This window comes from Chiloscyllium plagiosum, unplaced genomic scaffold (assembly GCF_037043375.1).
Source record: "Chiloscyllium plagiosum isolate Xiang-an unplaced genomic scaffold, Cpla_swu_hap1 HiC_scaffold_28, whole genome shotgun sequence".
NCBI lineage: Eukaryota > Metazoa > Chordata > Chondrichthyes > Orectolobiformes > Hemiscylliidae > Chiloscyllium > Chiloscyllium plagiosum.
Genome location: NW_028270166.1, coordinates 43,198,749 through 43,220,935, shown reverse-complemented (window position 1 = coordinate 43,220,935; position 22,187 = coordinate 43,198,749). Strand labels below are relative to the sequence as shown.

General features: G+C 42.7%; 1 protein-coding gene across 9 annotated transcripts in view; it reads left to right on the top strand.

The window, feature by feature from the left end:
- LOC122565178 (E3 SUMO-protein ligase PIAS4-like) overlaps nt 1-22,187 on the top strand; it is a 127,796-nt gene that overhangs the window by 68,266 nt on the left and 37,343 nt on the right. For all 9 annotated transcript variants that reach the window (XM_087976165.1, XM_043720882.2, XM_087976161.1 and 6 more), the window contains 3 exons: nt 5,381-5,512; nt 7,859-7,964; nt 19,530-19,603. In XM_087976165.1, the coding sequence (XP_087832291.1) occupies nt 5,381-5,512; nt 7,859-7,964; nt 19,530-19,603 (312 nt within the window). The remainder of the gene's footprint in view (nt 1-5,380; nt 5,513-7,858; nt 7,965-19,529; nt 19,604-22,187) is intronic.

Genomic DNA, 22,187 nt, shown 5'->3' with positions numbered 1-22,187 from the left:
GCTCCATCTGACATGTACATGCTTACTACTCAAATACTTAGCACTGCTTGAAGCCTCATTCCTGCAACTTGTGTGCACTGCCAATTTCTTAATTTCACAGTGATACCAGCAAAGTGCTAAATAAGTATTGGGTTGCTTGGTTCTCACTTGTTAGATAAGGTTACACACACCTGAAGGTAGCAGGATCAAACTGGAGGGAGATGTGAATGCATACATACCCTCTTGACCCAAAAGGGGGTGATGTTACTGGCCAAAGACTTGCATTGCTTAGGCTGAAGAAACAGAAGTGCTAAAACATGGAAGATTGCACTCTCCTCATACCTAATCCTCCTGTTTTCATCCCAAGTCCCCTTTGTCTTCATATACAAGCTGCACTTGGTGTAAGCATGCAACTCTCACTATCCCATCCTCTCTGCCCCACAACCTATCCTTGATACTTTCTCCGTACAAATTCCCAAGTAGTGTAACCTGGTCAAGAAGGAACAGCAAAAAAAAAAGAAGACTAAGCACTGGAATCCTACAACATGGAAACAGATCATTCAGCCCAACCTGTCCATGCCAACCAGATTTTTTTAAAATTAAACTAGTTCCATTTGCCTGTGTTTGGCCCATATCCTTCTAAATCCTTCCTGTCCATGTACCTGTCCCAATGTTTTTTAAATGTTGGAATTGTACCAGTCTCTATGCTTCCTCTGGCAGCTTGCTTTCCCGTCCTGCTTCATTAGTTTGTCCTGTGTGCCCTCTCGTTCATTTTCCAAGTCATGCTGTCATTCAAGGGACATGTGTACTCATACACCCATATGTGGGAACAGCTGGTTTGTACAGAAGCATTAAGGTCACTACCAATCCATTTGGGTTGACTTTAGCAACTTTAAACAGCAAAGTCTAGAGCTCAACCAACAACTAACCTATGGGTAATAGTTATTCCCTTTTATGTAGCACTGAATTGGGAGGTGACGGGAAATTGGCTAAATGCATATTCAGGAGTGAACTTTTGGGAGGACATCAGCTGGAGTCCTAGCACTAAAGTGGCTTCACATCAGCGTTCCACTTTTTTAATATTATGAACTGCTTGCTCTACATGGTTCTAGCTGTCATTGTGAGCACTTGCATTGTAGAAACCATTTTGAGTATAATTTTTTTTTTCAGTGCTTAAACAATTTGCACTACGAATCTGAATTTTGAGTCATTAAATATATTTAGAGTTATAGAGATGTACTGCATGGAAATAGACCCTTTGGTCCAACTCGTCAACGCTGATTAGATATCCCAACCTGGCCCATATCCCTCCAAACTCTTTTCTATTCATATACCCATCCAGATGTCTTTTAAATGCTGCAATTGTACAAGCCTCAACCACTTTGTCAGGCAGCTTATTCCATACACCACCCTCTTTTTTTTTTTGAAAAGGTTGCCTCTTAGATCTCTTTTATATCTTTCCCCTCTCACCTGAAACCTATGCCGTCCAGTTCTGGACTCACCCACCCCAGGTAAAAGACTTTGTCTGTTTATCCTATCCATGCCTCTCATAATTTTATAAACCTCTATAAGGTCACCCCTCAGCCTCCGACACTCCAGGGAAAACAACCGTAGCCTATTCATCCTGTCTTTATAGCTCAAATCCTCCAACCCTGGCAACATCCTTGTAAATCTTTTCTAAACCCTTTCAAGTTTCACAACACTTTTCCGATAGGAAGGAGACCAGAATTGCACACAATATTCCAACAGTGGCCGAACCAATGTCCTGTACAGCTGCAACATGATCTCCCAACTCCTGTACTCAATACTCTGACCAATAAAGGAAAGCATACCAAACGCCACCTTCACTATCGTATCTACCTGCGACTCTACTTTCAAGGAGCTATGAACCTGCAATCCAAGATTCAGCTACACTTCCTAGGACCTTACTATTAAGTGTATAAGCCCTGCTAAGATTTGCTTTCCCAAAATGCAGCACCTTGCATTTATCTAAATTAAACTCCATCTGCCACTTCTCAGCCCATCTGATCAAGATCCTGTTGTAATCTGAGGTAACCTTCTTCGCTGTCCACTACACCTTCAATTTTGGTGTCGTCTGCAAACTTACTAACTATACCTCTTATGCTCACATCCAAATCATTTATATAAATGGTGAAAAGTAGTGGACCCAGTACTGATCCTTGTGGCACTCCACTGGTCACAGGCCTCCAGTCTGAAAAACAACCCTCCACTACCACCCTCTGTCTTCTACCTTTTTTGAGCCAGTTCCGTATCCAAATGGCTAGTTGACCCTGTAGTCCGAGAGATCTAACCTTACTAACCAGTCTCCCATAGAGAACCTTGTCAAATGCCTTACTGAAGTCCATATTGATCACATCTACCGCTCTGTCCTCATCAATCCTCTTTGCTCCTTCTTCAAAAAACTCAATCAAGATTGTGAGACATGATTTCTGACGCACAAAGCAATGTTTACTATCCCTAATCCGTCCTTGCCTTTCCAAATACATCCTGTCCCTCACGATTCCCTCCAACAACTCACTCACCACCGACGTCAGGCTCACTGGTCTACAGTTCCCTGGCTTGTCCTTGCCACCCTTTTTAAATAGTGGCACCACATTAGTCAGCCTCCAGTCTTCTGGCACCTCACCTGTGACTTTCAATGATACAAATTATTATGTAGTTTTTAAAATCTCTCAATCATTCCCCATTATTATACCAATTGTAATGGTACAGTGGATTATCTAATTGCCTGCAGTTATGATGGTGGCAGCATCTGCTCGGCCCTCATGCATTCCACCAAATAATATATTTGCCATCCGCCTAAAATAATTTGAGCAATGCTTCATAGATTTAGTTGGTGAGTTACTGATGAAACCACTATTGAACTGTAAGCCAGATTTCAATGATCTGTGAAACCTCGTGAGCTTCCAGTTTTTTTCTGAGGGTTTTTTGAATTAAAATTATTAGTCTCTTTTGGGGCTAACCAATAACCTCTTTCATTTCTCAAACCCCACCCTGCAACAAGGACAGAAACCCCCCCCGGTCCTCAACTTCCACCCCACTCACCTCTGCATAAACCGCATCATCCACCGCCCACAAACAGACCCCACCATCAGGGATATATTTTCCTCCCTACCCCTATCCGCTTTCTGCAAAAGCCATTTCCCCCCCCCCCCCCCCATGACTACCTGGTCAGGTCCACACTCCCCAACAACCCACCCTACCCTCCTGGCACCTTCCCCTTCCCCTCCCACTGCAAGAATTGCAAAACCTGTGCCCAAACCTCCCCCCTCACCTCCATCCAAGGCCCCAAAGAAGCCTTCCACATCCATCCAAGTTTCACTTGCACTTCCACAAGTGTCATTTATTGTATCCGTTGTGGTCTCCTTTACATTAGGGAGACTGGATGCCGCCTTGCAGAGCGCTTTAGGGAGCATCTCCGGGACACCTGCACCAATCAACCCCACCGCCCTGTGGCCGAACATTTTGACTCTTTTCCCCCCCCCCCACTCTGCCAAGCACATCCAGGTCCTGGGTCGCCTCCACTCCCTCACCGCGCGCTCTTTCTGTTTCCTCCTTTCTCTAGGCTCCATCTCCACCTATTGTTACTCCTCCTCCTCAAACTCCGCCCCTTCTTTAACATGTATACCAACCTTCTAGCTATAATCAGTTCTGAAACAGGGCCACTGAACCCAAAATGTTAACTCTGCTCTACCTCCACAACTGCTGCCAGACCAGCTGAGTTTTTCCAGCAATTTCTGTTTTTGTTCCTACTTCAATTGACCAGTTAAGTATTTGTCCATTATACTGCACTCTGGCATTAAACCTAATCTTTGCAGCAATTAGACAGCTTTTCCACTCCCATACTATCTATTCTTTGGGCTCTGAGTGAGATTAATCATTAGTGTCACATTTAGGATAGTATCATTTAGCTCATTACACATGAAAAACTTGAAATAGACTGTCCAATCATTTCACATAGGATTTTGGTACACATTGATACATAAATTCTGCTTAAGCTGATAGAATTGGAAATGCTAGTCTTTAACCTACCACATCGTCCTCTTCCCAAAATGATACATTTTAAAGAATTCTTTTCATATCATTAAAAAATACATTAATTTTATCACTTTCCTTAATATCTAGAGTAATATGCACCATTGTTTTGATTTTTTTGTTTGTTTGAAAAATTGATCACATTTCACATGTATTTTAGGTCTTCGAATAACAGCAGTTTGTACAGTAATGATATGCAAGTATTTTGCTATTGAAGAAGTGCAAATCTGTCGCACACTAGACCTCACAATTGAGGCGCTGACCATTAATTAAAAGTATAAATGAATGAAGTTTTTTTTTATTCAGATACCAATAAAACATTTTTAGTTAATATATTTTAAGTGTTATAAGTTTGCAACATAGGAAACATGGCTGCTAATTTGCTTACAGCAGGGTCCCACAAATATAAATATGGTATTGGCCATATAATTTTATTTTTGTTTGAGTACTAAATGGTGGAAGAGACACCAGGAAAAATCCATGCTGTTGTTCAAAATAGTGTCTTGCAATCTCTTAAATCCACTCAAAGATAAAGTGTCTCAGTTTAATGTCTTATTCAAAAGGTGGTTTGGTCTTGCTAATATTTAGTGAATGAAATTCTGACTTCCTAGGGCAGTACAACATTAGTCATGATGTAAAATTATAGCTACCTGGACACACACTCTCATGCTTATAGGTAAGTTGCTGAAGTTGGCTGAAATAAGAGAGGGTTATACATGGAATATTTTCCCAAATTAGGGCAGACTATGATAGATTTTTTTTTTGGAAAATGTGCTAGCTACATTGGACCAACTGGATTTGACAAATTGAAGCGACAACAGTGTTATAGAGGACTTGAAGTGAAAAGGTTTGAGCTGTCCTACTTTGAAGGGAATGGAATAATTTTGCTATGTCAGTCCATTATTTTCCCTCTCCTGTTTCACTGCTGTTGTGTACTAGTGAGAAGGATGCACTGATAGGGTTAGGTGAAGAGAGGTGGTCAGATGCTTGAATACCATCATAGACTGGTTGTTTTGTCATTCCCTTGTTTCTATGCTATAGATGAGGTTTTTAGGATGATTTTCATGGTTCTGAACCAGAATTAGAACAATAACATGTTCCTGCTTTTAATTTCCTGTCCCTTTTGCTTCCCTCCGTATAGGAGGAGAATCTTCCTCTGAGCAAACTCTGAAGTCTGGTGTTTATCGGCAACTTGAGATCTATTGGGAGTATGATGTGTGAAAGAGACTTGGCCTTCAAAGTACTGAATCTAAAACTAGAATCATCTTCTGTGATTTTAACTTGCAATAATGAATGAAATTTATGACCAATACCTTTTTATACTTCTGTTTTTTCTTTATTATAGAGTTACTTTTCATCAAATAAACCTGGAGTAGAGCCAAAAAGGCCTTGTCGACCCATTGATATCACACCACTATTAAATTTGACATCTCGTGGAGCTAACTATTTAAATATATTTTGGGGACATTTTGCCAAGGTAAAACCCTCATTGGTTCTAAATGGCCAAATATGAAGTGTAATGCGTATTGACCGGTTAGCCGAGTTGGCTGGCTAGTTTGTGAGTGACGCCAACAGTGCTGGTTCACTTTGCATTTGCTGAGGTTACCATGAAGGACTCTTCTTCTCAACCTCTCCCCTTGCCTGAGGTGTTGTGACCTTCAGATGAAACCAACAGTAATCTCCTGTCTCTAATGAGAGAGCAGTCCAGTAGTCTGGGAAGACTATAGTATCATTACCTTTTGTGTGCACTGCAATATTTTATTGCCTGCTGTGGTTCTGTTCGCTGAGCTGGAAGTTTTTGTTGCAAACGTTTCGTCCCCTGGCTAGGTGACATCATCAGTGCTTGGGAGCCTCCTGCGAAGCGCTTCTTTGATGTTTCCTCCGGTGTTTATAGTGGTCTGTCCCTGCCGTTTCCAGTTGTCCATTTCAGCTGTCCGCTGTAGTGGTTGGTATATTGGGTCCAGGTCAATGTGTTTGTTGATGGAGTTTGTGGAAGAATGCCATGCCTCTAGGAATTCCCTGGCTGTTCTCTGTCTGGCTTGCCCTATGATAGTAGTGTTGTCCCAGTCGAATTCATGTTGCTTGTTGTCTGCGTGTGTGGCTACCGTTGCGCGGGTATCCGTTTTTGGCGAATACCTTGTATAGGTGTTCCTCTTCTTCTTTTTTGCAGTTCTGGTGTACTGCAGTGTGTTGTGGCCCTTTTTTGAATAGTATCCTGATGCAGCTTCGTTTGTGTGTGTTGGGGTGGTTACTTTCATGGTTTAGGACTTGGTCTGTGTGTGTGGCTTTCCTGTATACCCTTGTAGTGAATTCTCCGTTCGGTGTTCTCTGTACCATCACGTCTAGGAATGGGAGTTGGCTATCCTTTTCTTCTTCTCTCGTGACCCATAGTATCACTGCTAGGGACACCATCACACAAACTGGCCAAAGAACTACAACAGAAACTGAAATACCTGGTCAGCGGATCCAAACAATCTATGCAATCAACACAGGAATTCTTGGACATCATCAGAAATATACACATAGACAAAGAAGAAACCATGATACCATTCGACGTGACGGCACTGTTCACTTCGATTGACAAAACCCTATCCAGAGAAACAATAGCCAACCTACTGGACATACAGAACAGAAAACAGGACGCTGAACCTATCAACAAAGACGGCATACTTAAACTACTGGACTTGTGCCTCACAACACACTTCACATTCAACAACCAGATATACGAACAAATCAACGGAACATCCATGGGATCACCAATCTCGGGACTCATAGCAGAGGCAGTTATGCAAAAGTTAGAACAAACAGTCTTACCACAAGTTCAACCCAAACTCTGGGTCAGATATGTCGATGACACGTTTGTAATCATTAAAAACACGGAAATAGAAAAAACACACCGGATCATCAATGCCACACTCACAGGAATCCGATTCACGAGAGAAGAAGAAAAGGATAGCCAACTCCCATTCCTAGACGTGATGGTACAACTTCATCAACAGATGCCTAAGAGAAAGACCACGGAACGAGGACATACCACAACCAAAAGGACTAGCCACACTACCATACATCAGGAGCATCTCTGAACTGACAGCCAGACTACTGCGACCCCTAGGACTCATAACGGCACATAAACCAACAGCCACGCTCAGACGACAACTCACACACCAGAACGAAGGACCCGATACCCAACATGAGCAAGACGAATGTAGTGTACAAAATACCATGCAAGGACTGCACTAAACACTATATAGGACAAACAGGAAGACAGCTAGCAATCCGCATACATGAACATCAACTAGCCACGAAACAACACGACCAGCTATCCTTGGTAGCCACACACGCAGACAACAAGCAACATGAATTCGACTGGGACAACACTACTATCATAGGGCAAGCCAGACAGAGAACAGCCAGGGAATTCCTAGAGGCATGGCATTCTTCCACAAACACATCGACCTGAACCCAATATACCAACCACTACAGCGGACAGCTGAAACTGACAACCGGAAGCGGCAGGGACAGACCACTATAAACACCGGAGGAAACATCAAAGAAGCCCTTCACAGGAGGCTCCCAAGCACTGATGATGTCGCCTAGCCAGGGGACGAAACGTTTGCAACAAAATCTTCCAGCTCGGCCAACAGAACCACAGCAACAAGCACCCGAGCTACAAATCTTCGCACGAACTTTGAATTTTATTGCCTATTCTGCAATTCAGTTTGATATTGTAAGTGAATTAATGTAGGTATGGACACTAACATCTGATGTGAAGGAGATTTGACTTCATGAATGTAACTGTTTCTCTTTTGATTATTTATTCTAGCGATATTCTGTGGTCTTGTACCTAGTAAAACAACATATAGTAGCAGAATTGCTACATAAACTTCAAGCAAATGAAACTAGAGCTTCTGAAATTTCCAGAGAATTGAGTGAGTAGTTTTTTTGGCTGAAAAGAAAAATGCTTGTTGTTAAAGCTTTTTGTCTTGCAATCATCAGGAGCCCTAGCCTTCAATTTGTTCCAGGTTACAAATCCTACAGGAAGGATAGAAAGGGAGGCAAGAGAGGAGTGGTGGTGGTGGGGGGGGCATTTTTGATAAGGGATAGAATTACAGCTGTGCTGAGGGAGGATATTCGCAGAAATACATCCAGGGAAGTTATTTGGGTGGAACTGAGAAATAAGAAAGGGATGATCACCTTATTGCGATTGTATTATAAACTCTCTAATAGTCAGAGGGAAATTGAGAAACAAACTTGGAAGGAGATCTCAGCTATCTGTAAGAATAATAGGGTGGATATGGTATGGGATTTTAACTTTCCAAACATCGACTGGGACTGCCATAGTGTTAAGGGTTTAGATGAAGAGGAATCTGTTAAGTGTGTACAAGACAATTTTCTGATTCAGTATGTGGATGTACCGACTAGAGAAGGTGCAAAACTTGACCTGCTCTTGGGAAATAAGGCAGGGCAGGTGACTGAGGTGTCAGTGGGGGAGCACTTTGGGGCCAGCGACCATAATTCTATTAGATTTAAAATAATGATGGAAAAGGATAGACCAGATCTAAAAGTTGAAATTCAAAATTGGAGAGAGGCCAATTTTGATGGTATTAGGCAAGAACTTTCAAAAGCTGATTGGGGGCAGATGTTCGCAGGTAAACGGTCGGCTGGAAAATGGGAAGCCTTCAGAAATGAGATAATGAGAATCCAGTGAAACTATATTCCTGTTAGGGTGAAAGGAAAGGCTGGTAGGTAGGGAATGCTGGATGACTAAAGAAATTGAGGGTTTGGTTAAGAAAAAGAAGGAAGCATATATGTAAGGTATAGACAGGGTAGATCGAGTGAATCCTTAGAGTATAAAGATGGTAGAAGAATACGTAAAAGGGAAATCAGGAGGGTAAAAAGGGGACATGAGAGTTTTGGCAAATAGAATTAAGGAGAATCCAAAGAGTTTTTATAAATCCATTAAGGACAAAAGGATAACTAGGGAGAGAATAGGGCCCCTCAAAGATCGGCAAGGCGGCCTTTGTGTGGAGTCGCAGAAAATGGGGTAGATACTAAATGAGTATTTTGCATCAATATTTACTGTGGAAAAGGATATGGAAGATATAGACTGTAGGGGAATAAATGGTGACATCTTGCAAAATGTCCATATTACAGAGGAGGAAGTGCTAGATATCTTGAAATGGGTAAAGGTGGATAAATCCCCATGACCTGATCAGGTGTACCCTAGAACTCTGTGGGAAGCGAGAGAAGTGATTGCTGGGTCTCTTGCTGAGACATTTGTATCATCAATAGTCAAAGGTGAGGTGCTGGAAGACTAGAGGTTGGCTAACGTGGTGCCACTGTATAAGAAGGGTGGTAAGGACCAGCCAGGGAAATAAAGACCAGTGAGCCTGACGTCGGTGGTGGGCAAGTTGTTGGAGGGAATCCTGAGGGACAGGATGTACATGTATTTGGGAGACTGATTGATTAGCAAGGTGAGATCTCATGGAATAAAGGGAGAACTAGCCATTTGGATACAGAACTGGCTCAAAGGTAGAAGACAGAGGGTGGTGGTGGAGGGTTGTTTTTCAGACTGGAGGCCTGTGACCAGTGGAGTGCCACAAGGATCAGTGCTGGGTTCTCGACTTTTTATCATTTTCATAAATGATTTGGATGCGGACATAAGAGGTACAGTTAGTAAGTTTGCAGACGACACCAAAATTGGAGGTGTAGTGAACAGCGAAGAGGGTTACCTCAGATTACAACAGGATCTGGAACCAGATAGGCCAATGGGTTGAGAAGTGGCAAATGGAGTTTAATTTAGATAAATGCAAGGTGCTGCGTTTTGGGAAAGCAAATCTTGGCAGGACTTATACACCTTAATGGTAAAGTCCAAGGGAGTGTTGCTGAACAAAGAGTCTTTGGAGTGCAGGTTCGTAGCTCCTTGAAAGTGGAGTCGCAGGGGTAGATAGGATGGTGAAGAATGCAGTTGGTGTGCTTTCCTTTATTGGTCAGAGTATTGAGTACAGAAGTTGGGAGGTCATGTTGCGACTGTACAGGACATTGAGGTAAAAACAATGACTGCAGATGCTGGAAACCAGATTCTGGATCAGTGGTGCTGGAAGAGCACAGCAATTCAGGCAGCATCCGAGGACAGGCAAAATCGACGTTTCGGGCAAAAGCCCTTCATCAGGAATAAAGGCAGAGAGCCTGAAGCATGGAGAGATAAGCTAGAGGAGGGTGGGGGTGGGAGAGAGTGGCATAGAGTACAATAGGTCAGTGGGGAAGGAGATGAAGGTGATAGGTCAGGGAGGAGAGGGTGGAGTGGATAGGTGGAAAAGGAGCTGGGCAGGTCGGACAAGTCCGGACAGGTCAGGGGATCGAGTTTCTGGAGGTTAGAAGCTAGGATGAGGTGGGGGAAGGGGAAATGAGGAAACTGTTAAAATCCACATTGATGCCCTGGGGTTGAAGTGTTCCGAGGCGGAAGATGAGGCGTTCTTCCTCCAGGCGTCTGGTGGTGAGGGAGCGGCGGTGGAGGAGGCCCAGCACCTCCATATCCTCGGCAGAGTGGGAGGGGGAGTTGAAATGTTGAGCCACTGGGCGATGTGGTTGATTGGTGCGGGTGTCTCTGAGATGTTCCCTAAAGCGCTCTGCTAGGAGGCGTCCAGTCTCCCCAATATAGAGGAGACCGCAGCGGGAGCAACGGATACAATAGATGATATTAGTGGATGTGCAGGTAAAACTTTGATGGATGTGGAAAGCTCCTTTGGGGCCTTGGATGGAGGTGAGGGAGGAGGTGTGGGCGCAGGTTTTACAGTTCCTGCGGTGGCAGGGGAAAGTGCCAGGATGGGAGGGTGGGTCGTAGGGGGGCGTGGACCTGACCAGGTAGTCACGGAGGGAACGGTCTTTGCGGAAGGCGGAGAGGGGTGGGGAGGGAAATATATCCCTGGTGGTGGGGTCTGTTTGGAGGTGGCGGAAATGTCGGCGGATGATTTGGTTTATGCGAAGGTTGGTAGGGTGGAAGGTGAGCACCAGGGGAAGGTGAGCTTCCACCAGGGTGGAAGGTGAGCACCCAATTCCTCCGCCTCCGCCGTATCTGCTCCCAGGAGGAGCGGTTCCACCATAGAACACACCAGATGGCCTCCTTCTTTAGAGACCGCAATTTCCCTTCCCACGTGGTTAAAGATGCCCTCCAACGCATCTCATCCACATCCCGCACCTCCGCCCTCAGACCCAACCCCTCCAACCGCAACAAGGACAGAACGCCCCTGGTGCTCACCTTCCACCCTACCAACCTTCGCATAAACCAAATCATCCGCCGACATTTCCGCCACCTCCAAACAGACCCCACCACCAGGGATATATTTCCCTCCCCACCCCTCTCCGCCTTCCGCAAAGACCGTTCCCTCCGTGACTACCTGGTCAGGTCCACGCCCCCCTACGACCCACCCTCCCATCCTGGCACTTTCCCCTGCCACCGCAGGAACTGTAAAACCTGCGCCCACACCTCCTCCCTCACCTCCATCCAAGGCCCCAAAGGAGCTTTCCACATCCATCAAAGTTTTACCTGCACATCCACTAATATCATCTATTGTATCCGTTGCTCCCGATGCGGTCTCCTCTATATTGGGGAGACTGGACGCCTCCTAGCAGAGCGCTTTAGGGAACATCTCCGAGACACCCGCACCAATCAACCACATCGCCCAGTGGCTCAACATTTCAACTCCCCCTCCCACTCTGCCGAGGATATGGAGGTGCTGGGCCTCCTCCACCGCCGCTCCCTCACCACCAGACGCCTGGAGGAAGAACGCCTCATCTTCCGCCTCGGAACACTTCAACCCCAGGGCATCAATGTGGATTTTAACAGTTTCCTCATTTCCCCTTCCCCCACCTCATCCTAGCTTCTAACCTCCAGAAACTCGATCCCCTGACCTGTCCGGACTTGTCCGACCTGCCCAGCTCCTTTTCCACCTATCCACTCCACCCTCTCCTCCCTGACCTATCACCTTCATCTCCTTCCCCACTGACCTATTGTACTCTATGCCACTCTCTCCCACCCCCACCCTCCTCTAGCTTATCTCTCCATGCTTCAGGCTCTCTGCCTTTATTCCTGATGAAGGGCTTTTGCCCGAAACGTCGATTTTGCCTGTCCTCGGATGCTGCCTGAATTGCTGTGCTCTTCCAGCACCACTGTACAGGACATTGGTTAGGCCACTGTTGGAATATTGCGTGCAGTTCTGGTCTCCTTCCTGTCGGAAAGATGTTGTGAAACTAGAAAGGGTTCAGAAAAGATTTACAAGGATGTTGCCAGGGTTGGAGGATTTGAGCTACAGGGAGAGGTTGAAGAGGCTGGGGCTGTTTTCCCTGGAGCGTCGGAGGCTGAGGGGTGACCTTATAGAGGTTTACAAAATTGAGGGGCATGGATATGGTAAATAGACAAAGTCTTTTCCCTGGAGTTGGGGAGTCCAGAACTAGAGGGCATAGGTTTAGGATGAGAGGGGAAAGATGTACAAGAGACCTGAGGGGCAGCTTTTTCACGCAGAGGGTGGTATGTGTATGGAATGAGCTGCCGTAGGAGGAGGGAGGCTGGTACAATTGCAGCATTTTAAGAGGCATCTGGATGGGTATATGAATAGGAAGGGTTTGGAGGGATATGGGCCAGGTGCTGACAGATGGGACCAGATTGGGTTGGGATATCTGGTCGGCATGGACGGGTTGGACCGAAGGATCTGTTTCTATGTTGTACATCTCTATGACTCTATAATTCTATAATTCCATTCATATTTCTGATTTGCAGATAATACACTTACAATCTTTGAATATGTAACCACGTATAAGGATTTATTTGTATGCCATTAAATATTACATTCTGAGGTTGTTCACTTCTCATATGGAGCAAGTCTAATGTGCTTCCTTTGATATTTTTGTTGAGGAATTGGTTAATGGGTTTTTCACTACTGTTTGCCAGTTGTTGGCATTTACCCAATAGATACTTGAATCATCACAGAATTCCAAAACAAAATTGAACTGGTTAAGCAAGTTGTTTCAAGGGTACCTTCCACTGACTGGTCTAAAAAGACCTGCCTACCTCATAATTGAGCAACATTATGAATTAATTTCAGTGCTAGTGCAATGTTAGCTAAGCAGATGACTTAATAATTTGCTGATTGAATCAAACTTCATTATGTAAAATATGCATAGGACAGACCATAGCTGAAAATGTGTTGCTGGAAAAGCGCAGCAGGTCAGGCAGCATCCAAGGAGCAGGAGAATCGACGTTTCGGGCATGAGCCCTTCTTCAGGATTCCTGAAGAAGGGCTCATGCCCGAAACGTCGATTCTCCTGCTCCTTGGATGCTGCCTGACCTGCTGCGCTTTTCCAGCAACACATTTTCAGCTCTGATCTCCAGCATCTGCAGTCCTCACTTTCTCATAGTACAGACCATAATCAACCAGAAAATCCTAAAACAACATCTTATGTGAAATGTGATTCTGTGATTGATAGGAACTTGCTGAATAATAGTGGGCGGCACGGTGGCACAGTGGTTAGCACTGCTGCCTCACAGCACCTGAGACCCGGGTTCAATTCCTGCCTCGGGCGACTGTCTGTGTGGAGTTTGCACGTTCTCCCCGTGTCTGTGTGGGTTTCCTCCGGGTGCTCCGGTTTCCTCCCACAGTCCAAAGATGTGCAGGTCAGGTGAATTGGCCATGCTAAATTGCCTGTAGTGTTAGGTAAGGGGTAAATGTAGGGGTATGGGTGGGTGGTGGGTCGGTGTTGACTTGTTGGGCCGAAGGGCCTGTTTCCACACTGTAATGTAATCTATCTAATCTAATAAACTTGAGGGGGTTAATAGCTATGTTAACCAATTTTAAGGAATCGGTTGCTTTTATTTAAGGCCACCAGAAGTGTCCTAGAACTTGATCTCTGCAAGCAAAAGGAATATATTCACGTTTTGAATCCTTTTTTGAAATCCATGGAAGTTGTGAAGCTCCGCTTTCCCATTGCAAGGCTTCAGCTGATCAAACTTGATTTGCTAACACCCTTTTTCTTCTGAAGTATCCATTGTTCAGATTAATTGTTTTGAAATTTGGCTTTCTTGCCTTTTGTGCTGATGTGTGCAAGATGAAAACTTCAGGAACTTGTTGCTTTTATTTTCAACTATATTCCAATTCTGTACCACCAAATAGTTGGAAGTTCTTAGTAAATATTGTAACTTTTCAAATATATTTGAATTATGATGCAATCAAAGAAATCTTTCTGATGGGAGTTATTATATACCAGAATCACTGCTGGAGTAAACTATTAATTGGCAGGAAGAACATACTCTTTGCTTCTGTAATATAGGAAGCTTGGTTGCACTTTTCCAAAACCTGCCCAGAGATGGGATAATATTTTACTTAGTGTCTCGCGGTTTCTCTGATTTAATGCATGTGCAAGTCATTGGCTCTTATTTTTCAATTTGTGATGGTAAGACAATTATTTTCTAAAGAACTTAGTTGACCAGTTTCAATGTCAAAAAATTTTGAAGCTTAAGCTTCTATGTTCCAATGTACAATTTCACATGTTGGAGCTTCCTAACTAAAGTTTCACAATTGCAAATCAAGTACATCTATATTCCTCATTCTATTCTAAGTGTGAATCTTCAGTACCTTAAGCTGAGGTATCAAAACCGCATTAAATTTATCTATTAAATTGAATGGTTGACGTTGGTGTCTCATACCAGAAGTTGCAGATTGCTTAATCATCAACAAATTATAAACGAGTCACCTTTGTCGAGATGTCTTATTTATCCTTTGTGCTTGGGATGCACCATCTGAAAAAGATTCAGTAATAACTTCCAAAAGGGATTTTTAAATAAACTTGAAGGAAACCATTACAGGGCTGTGTGGTAAAAACAGGACAGTGGGACTGAAAAATGGCTCTTTCAAAGAGCTGACACAGGCAAAAAGAACTGAATGACCTGTTCCGTCCTGTATGATTTCTGTGTGATAGAGTCAAGAAGGATTTTGGATAATCCAAGATGGATGACAGGAAAAACTTCTGGTTGTAACAGGTTGCTCCTTTTTGAGGTATTTTGGTGTTGGAGATGGTTTCCTTGAATTTCAGGAGCAGCAATTACTGTTTTATATGCTGTTCATTGTTTTGGAACTTTGGAGTAAAAGTCAAAACAACACTTTTAAAAGGGAGAGGAGCAGACAAAGGCAGCACATGAGGTCAGTGCGCAGTTACTGCCTTTGCTGTTTGAATTCATGTATTGCTGGACATTGTTAATTTTCCCAGATGCACTCCAAACGGTGAAATTCACAACTAATCATGGAGGATCCTGTTTGGGAGAGGTCACAGCACAGAAACACTAAGTGAATATTTTTAAGTGTGGCCTTACAGTAAGTCAGCAGTATTGAGTAGAGTGGTTTATGTCTTGATTTATATGTTTTATTGAAATGTTTCTTCATTAAGCTTAAAAATATAAGCCATAAATATTAAATTAGCCTGGAGCAGTGTTTTGTTGAGGAATACGACAGTTCTATTTTCTGGGTCTGTAGACTGGAAGAAGCAAAAATGGCCCTTAGTAGAGTGATAAGCTCTTCTTGTCGGATGAGCGAGTTTAGGAAGAGTTTATGGGTTACTGAGGATTATATCTGCAATAAATGCTGTTGGTTGTGAATCCTATCAGATCAAATGGATTGGTTGGAGAGACAGTTAGACATAATAAGGAATTTATAAGAGCAAGGGCATGTGATGGATGGCAGTTATAGGAAGGGAAAAAAAGTTGCAGATACAGTCACATAGATGGGTTAACTCCAGGAACGGTAAGAGAGATAGGCAGGTAGTGCAGGAGTCTTCTGTGGCTATCTCCATTTCAAACAAGTATGCTGTTTTGGAAAATGAAGGGGGTGATGGATTCTCAGGGGAATGTAGCAAGAACAGTCAAATTTCTGCTATCGAGTCTGGCTGTAATGCATTGAGGGGTATGTCGGGTTCCAAGAGATCAATTGTGTTAGGGGACACTCTAGTCCAAGGTACAGAGAGAGGTTTTTTGTGGCCAGCAGTGAAAAAATCAGAATGGTGTGTTGCTTCCTTGGTGCCAGGATCAATAATGCCTCTGATTGGGTGCAGTATGTTCACAAGAGGGAGAGGGGCCAGCAGGAGGTCATTGGTTCCCATGTGTACAATAACATGGGAAGGGAAAAGGTTGAGATTCTGAAGGGAGAATATAGAGAGTTAGGCAGGAATTTAAAATGTAGATCTTGAAGTAATAATATCTAGATTACTCCTGGTGCTGCGAGCTAATGAGGGTAGGAATAGGAGGATGAGCAGATGAAAGAGGTAGTGAGGAAAGAGGTCAATCTGAGACTGGTCCAGTTGAGAAAAGAAGCGACTCAAACAGGCAGAGCAGGCAGAGCAAAGCAGAGAACATATTAGGACTGACAAATTAAACTGAATTTATTTCAACTAGGTAAAAACAGTGACTGCAGATGCTGGAAACCAGATTCTGGATTAGTGGTGCTAGAAGAGCACAGTAGTTCAGGCAGTATCTAAGGAGCTTTGAAATCGACGTTTCGGGCAAAAGCAGAGGTCTAACGGGGAAGACCGGTGAACTCGGGGCATGGTTAGGAACATGGCACTGGGATATCATAGCAATTACAGAAAAATGGCTCAGGGATGCACAGGACTGGCAGCTTAATGTTCCAGGATACAAATGTATAGGAAGGACAGAAAGGGAGGCAAGAGAGGATGGGGAGTGGCGTTTTTGATGAGGGATAGCATTACAGCTGTACTTAGGGAAGATGTTCCCAGAAATACATCCAGGGAAGTTATTTGGGTGGAACTGAGAAATAAGAAAGGGATGATCACCTTATTGCGATTGTATTATAAACTCTCTAATAGTCAGAGGGAAATTGAGAAACAAACTTGTAAGGAGATCTCTGCTATTTGTAAGAATAATGGGGTGGTTATGGTAGGAGATTTTAACTTTCCAAACATTGACTGGGACTGCCATAGTGTTAAGGGTTTAGATGAAGAGGAATTTAAGTGTGTACAAGAAATTTTTCTGATTTCAGTATGTGGATGTACCTACTAGAGAAGGTGCAAAATTTGACCTACTCTTGGGAAATAAGACCGGGCAGGTGACTGAGGTGTCAGTGGGGGAGCACTTTGGGGCAGCGACCATAAATCTATTAGTTTTAGTGATGGAAAACAATAGACCGGATCTAAAAGTTGAATATCTAAATTGGAGAAAGGCTAATTTTGAAGTTATTCAGCAAGAACTTTCAAATGCTGACTGGGGACAGATGTTCGCAGGTCAAGGGACGGCTGGAAAATGGGAAGCCTTCAGAAATTGGATCATGAGAGTGCAGACACCGTATGTTCCTGTTAGGGTGAAAGGAAAGGCTGGTTGGGGAAGGAATGCTGGAAGACTAAAGAAATTGAGTTTGGCTAAGAAAAAGAAGGAAGCATATGTTTGGTATAGATAGAATAGATCGAATTAACCCTTAGAGTATAAAGGCAGTAGGAGGGAAATCAGGAGGGCAAAAAGGGGACACGAGAAAGCTTTGGTAAATAGGGTTAAGAAGAATTCAAAGGTTTTTTTTTTATAAATACATTTAAGGACAAAAGGGTAACTCTGGAGAGAAAAGGGCTCCTCAAAGATCAGCAATGCGGCCTTTGTGTGGAACTGCAGGAGATGGGTGATCAGTGTTTACTGTGGAAAAAGGCATGGCAGAAATAGAATGTAGGGAAATAGATGGTGCTATTTTGAAAAATGTTTCTTTACATAAGAGGAAGTGCTGGATGTCTTGAAATGCCTAAAAGTGGCTAAATCCCCAGGACTTGATAAGGTATACCCTCAAACTCTGTGGGAAGCTCGGGAAGTGATTGCTGGTCCTCTTACTGAGATATTTGTATCATCGATAGTCACAGATGAGGTGCCAGAAGACTGGAGGTTGGCTAAAGTGGTGCCACTGTTTAACAAAGATGGTAAGGAAAAGCCAGGGAACTGTAGACCAGTGAGCCTGACTTCAATGGTGGGCAAGTTGTTGGAGGGATTCTGAGGGACAGGAAGTACATGTACTTGGAAAGACAAGGACTGATTAGGGATAATCAACATAGCTTTGTGTGTGAGAAATCATGTCTCATAAACTTGATTGAGTTTTTTGAAGAAATAACAAAGAGGATTGATGAGGGCAGAGCGGTTAATGTGATCTATATGGACTTCAGTAAGGCGTTTGACAACGTTCGCCATGGGGAGACTGGTTAGCAAGGTTAGGTCTCTTGGAATATAGGAAGAACTAGCGATTTGGATACAGACTGGCTCAAAGATAGAAGACAGAGGGTGCTGGTGGAGGGTTGTTTTTCGGACTGGAGGCCTGTGACCAGTAGAGTGCCACAAGGATCTGTGCTGGGCCCACTACCTTTTGTCATTTCTATAAATGATTTGGATATGAGCATAAGTGGTATAGTTAATAAGTTTGCAGATGACACCAAAATTGGAGATGTAGTGGACAGCGAAAAAGGTTACCTCCAATTACAACAGGATCTTGACCACTTGGGCCAATGGGCTGAGAAGTGGCAGATGGAGTTTAATTTAGATAAATGTGAGGTGCTGCATTTTGGGAAAACAAATCTTAGCAGGACTTATACACTTCATGGTAAGGTCCTAGGGAGTATTGCTGAACAAAGAGACCTTGGAGTGCAGGTTCATAGCTCCTTGAAAGTGGAGTCACAGGTAGATAGGATAGTGAAGAATGCGTTTAGTATGATTACTTTATTGGTCAGAGTATTGAGTACAGGGGTTGGGAGGTCATGTTGCAGCTGTACAGGACATTGGTTCAGCCACTTTTGTAATATTGCATGCAGTTCTGGTCTCCTTCCTGTCGGAAAGATATTATGAAACTTGAAAGGGTTCAGAGAAGATTTACAAGGGTGTTACCAGGATTGGAGGATTTGAACTACAGGGAGAGGCTGAACAGGCTAGGGCTGTTTTCCCTGGTGCTTCGGAGGCTGAGGGGTGACTTTATGGAGGTTTATAAAATCATGAGAGGCATGGATAGGATGAATAGACAAAGTCTTTTCCCTGGGGTGGGGGAGTCCAGAACCAGAGCGCATAGGTTTAGGATGAGAGGGGAAAGATATAAAAGACCTAAAGGGCAGCTTTTTCACACAGACGATGGTAAGTGTATGGAATGAGCTGCTAGAGGAAGTGGTGGAGGCCAGTACAATTGCAACATTTAAAAGGCATCTGAATGTGCATATGAATAGTAAGGGCTTGGAGGGATATGGGCTGGGTGCTGGCAGGTGGGACGAGATTGGGATGGGAGACCTGGTCGACATCGAGTTAGACCAAAGGGTCTGTTCCTGAGCTGTACTTCTCTATGTTGCAAGTTCATTCTTCCTCCTCCAAGCTGTTTATCTTTCCAACACGATATTAAAAATTATTGTTACTGCTGTTTTATGTTGACATGCTGTTTTGATTGGTACAATTTTGGTAATAGAAGTTATCCTTTCTTACATTCAAGTTCGAAAAAAGCTTCGACTGGAACCTGACAATGATGTTACCACCACTGGCCTCCGTGTTTCCCTTATGTGTAGTGTAAGTATTCCTCTATTGATACGACATCTTTTCTGAAAGACAATAAAACAAAAGTAAGTCTAAAGTTCTCTTAGTATTAACCAGATCTAGCTTTAAAAAATAATTTTGAATGTTTGTTTCTTTTGCAAAGACAGTTTATTTTATTAGTTTTTTTTTACTTAAATGACAGCTTTTTGTAAAAGCTTTCCTTTGTAAAAACAAAATTAGATGCCTTCCTTTTTAAACATTTTAAAATAATTTATGTTCTGGAAATAATTTGTATATAGGGCCGCATCCTGAGATCCACATTGCAACATTACTACCTGCTGCAGTAACCCATGTTATGTGGTTTGAATCCAACTGGAGAGAAACAATTTTCATCTTTGTTCTTGACATTATTATTACATTTTTGTTTTATTGTCAAAAAAATGGAAGTTTCATATTATGTCCCCTACTGTACTTACTTTAAATAACATGAAACACCTTTAATGCAACAGAATTATCACTGGGCATTTAAAACGAAATTTGATGCAGATGGTCTGTATGTCAGTAAATAAAGTAGTCTTTGAACTCTTTGCACTTCATCTCGTAGAAGATGATGAAGGAAAGGGCTTAAGAAAGGGCTTGTGGTAGAGGAAAGAAGCTGTGGGTTATCTTTGCATTCCAGAATGTTTCCAAAACAGTGAGCAACTTGGCACAAAAAGAAGACCTGATGGTCCAATCGGCGTTTACAGTGAATGCTGAAACACGTTTTCCACGATATATGTTCAAGCCTGCGTTCCTTGGATTTCAGTGAGTAGAGATGAGGACCACACTGGATGGAATGGCTTGTAAGGAGTATAGTATATATTATTGGCATTTTTGGAAGTTGGATTTTTCTTAACATTTTGACAGAAGAAATTTGGTCAATGCATTGTGTTTTCTGAAAAAAAGCCAAACTCACTGGAATAGTCACAAAAATGATTCTGTTCTAGGAACAGACATGGTTGCTGACAAGTGACTTGACAAACCCCTGTGGTGTTAATTGCTAAAATGTTTCTACTTTCTGACCTGATGGGTCAGTGCAGTGGGTAGTAATGTTGCATTGTTGAAAATATTATTTTGAATATATTATCACCAGCAAATTAGTTTAAACTGACTTGGGAACAATGGTTCAAAGCTTTTAGTTCAGAAAAATGCAGATTTTAGTGTAGAAGGTAGAATATTTCTTTTCGGAAGGGAAACTCTTTCTTCTGGTCAAAGTAAACAGTCACTTCAGTACAAGTGCTCTCTGGTTTCTGAAACTTCCAAGCCATGAGAGTTTGGATAGAAATCTTCCAAGTTGTTAGAACTGAGAGAATTTAGGCCATTGGAATTGTGAAAGGTTCATGCTGTTGGACATGGAAAGGAATCAATTAATTTTCTCAACAGTTCAAGAAAATGAAGCTGAATGGTCAGTTTAAGTAAAGATTTAAAAAGCTGAAATATAAGTGATATTTCTTTGGAACTGAATCTTTTTAATGGATTGTGTTGAGGAGACACATTGAAACTTGAAAACTTTGTTTTGATGTTTGTGTAAAGATTGTTCGAACTAGTGTATATAATTTTGTTTATTGTGTAATAAAATGAACATGTCCTATGTTTAAAGAGCATGTTTTCTGCCTCGTGTGAATGTGTTTCTGTGCTTAACCAACATATTAATAAAAATAAGTTGAGAGTATGTTTGGGTAAGTTAGTAACTGCAGAAATCTGAAAAACAGCGGGCCCAAAAAAAGCATGCCATTGTAAGTAAATCGGAGCATGGCTTTTCTTCTGAGAAGGAATCTACAAGGTAGAGTTTGGATGTGTGGGGCTAGAGAGGCATGTAGGTGGAAAGTAACACAAATGTGATCAAAGATAGCCTTATCTAGGGTTGATAAATTGGGATAAAGTGAGGGGGCACTAGAGGAGGGAAATTTACTTGTCGTATCAATAATCCAAATTTTTCTTGGATCTTTAGAAACTGCTGTCATCAACTTCACTGTCCTTGGCTTCTAAATGTATAGAACTAGTTGACAGCAGACAGTTAGAATACTTTCAGGTTCTCCAGTAATGGAGCTTTGGCTGTAACAACACTTTTCATGCTGAGCTTGACAGATTTTTAATCAGCGAGAGAATTGTGGATTATGAGAAAAGGCAGAAAAGTGGAATTGAGAATTATCAGATTAGCTATGATCTCATTGAAACGATGGTCTGAATGGTCTTATTCTGATCCTGCGTCTCAAAGTAGACAATTTCTTGTCTAACTTTTGAAACTGCTGCCAGTACCCTGTCAGACTACAGATTCCAGATCATCATCACTTGAAGCCCCTGTTTTTTTCTTAACACTTGCATCAAGGCTGTCACCTCCAGGTACTATCCCATACCAATGAAATCCATTTCTCTCATCTATTTTATCAGGTCCATTCATTTTTTTAAAAAAATTTTAAAACAGCGATATTATCAAAATACTGGTTTTCTTCTAGAAAGAATTTGCAGTGGGTGAAAAGAAAAGAAATTAGCATAACCTAAAATAAATTGCAGAGCACTGTACACTTGAGACCAGTGGTCTTGCTCTTTACCAGTCTGTCTTGATATTGTGAACTGA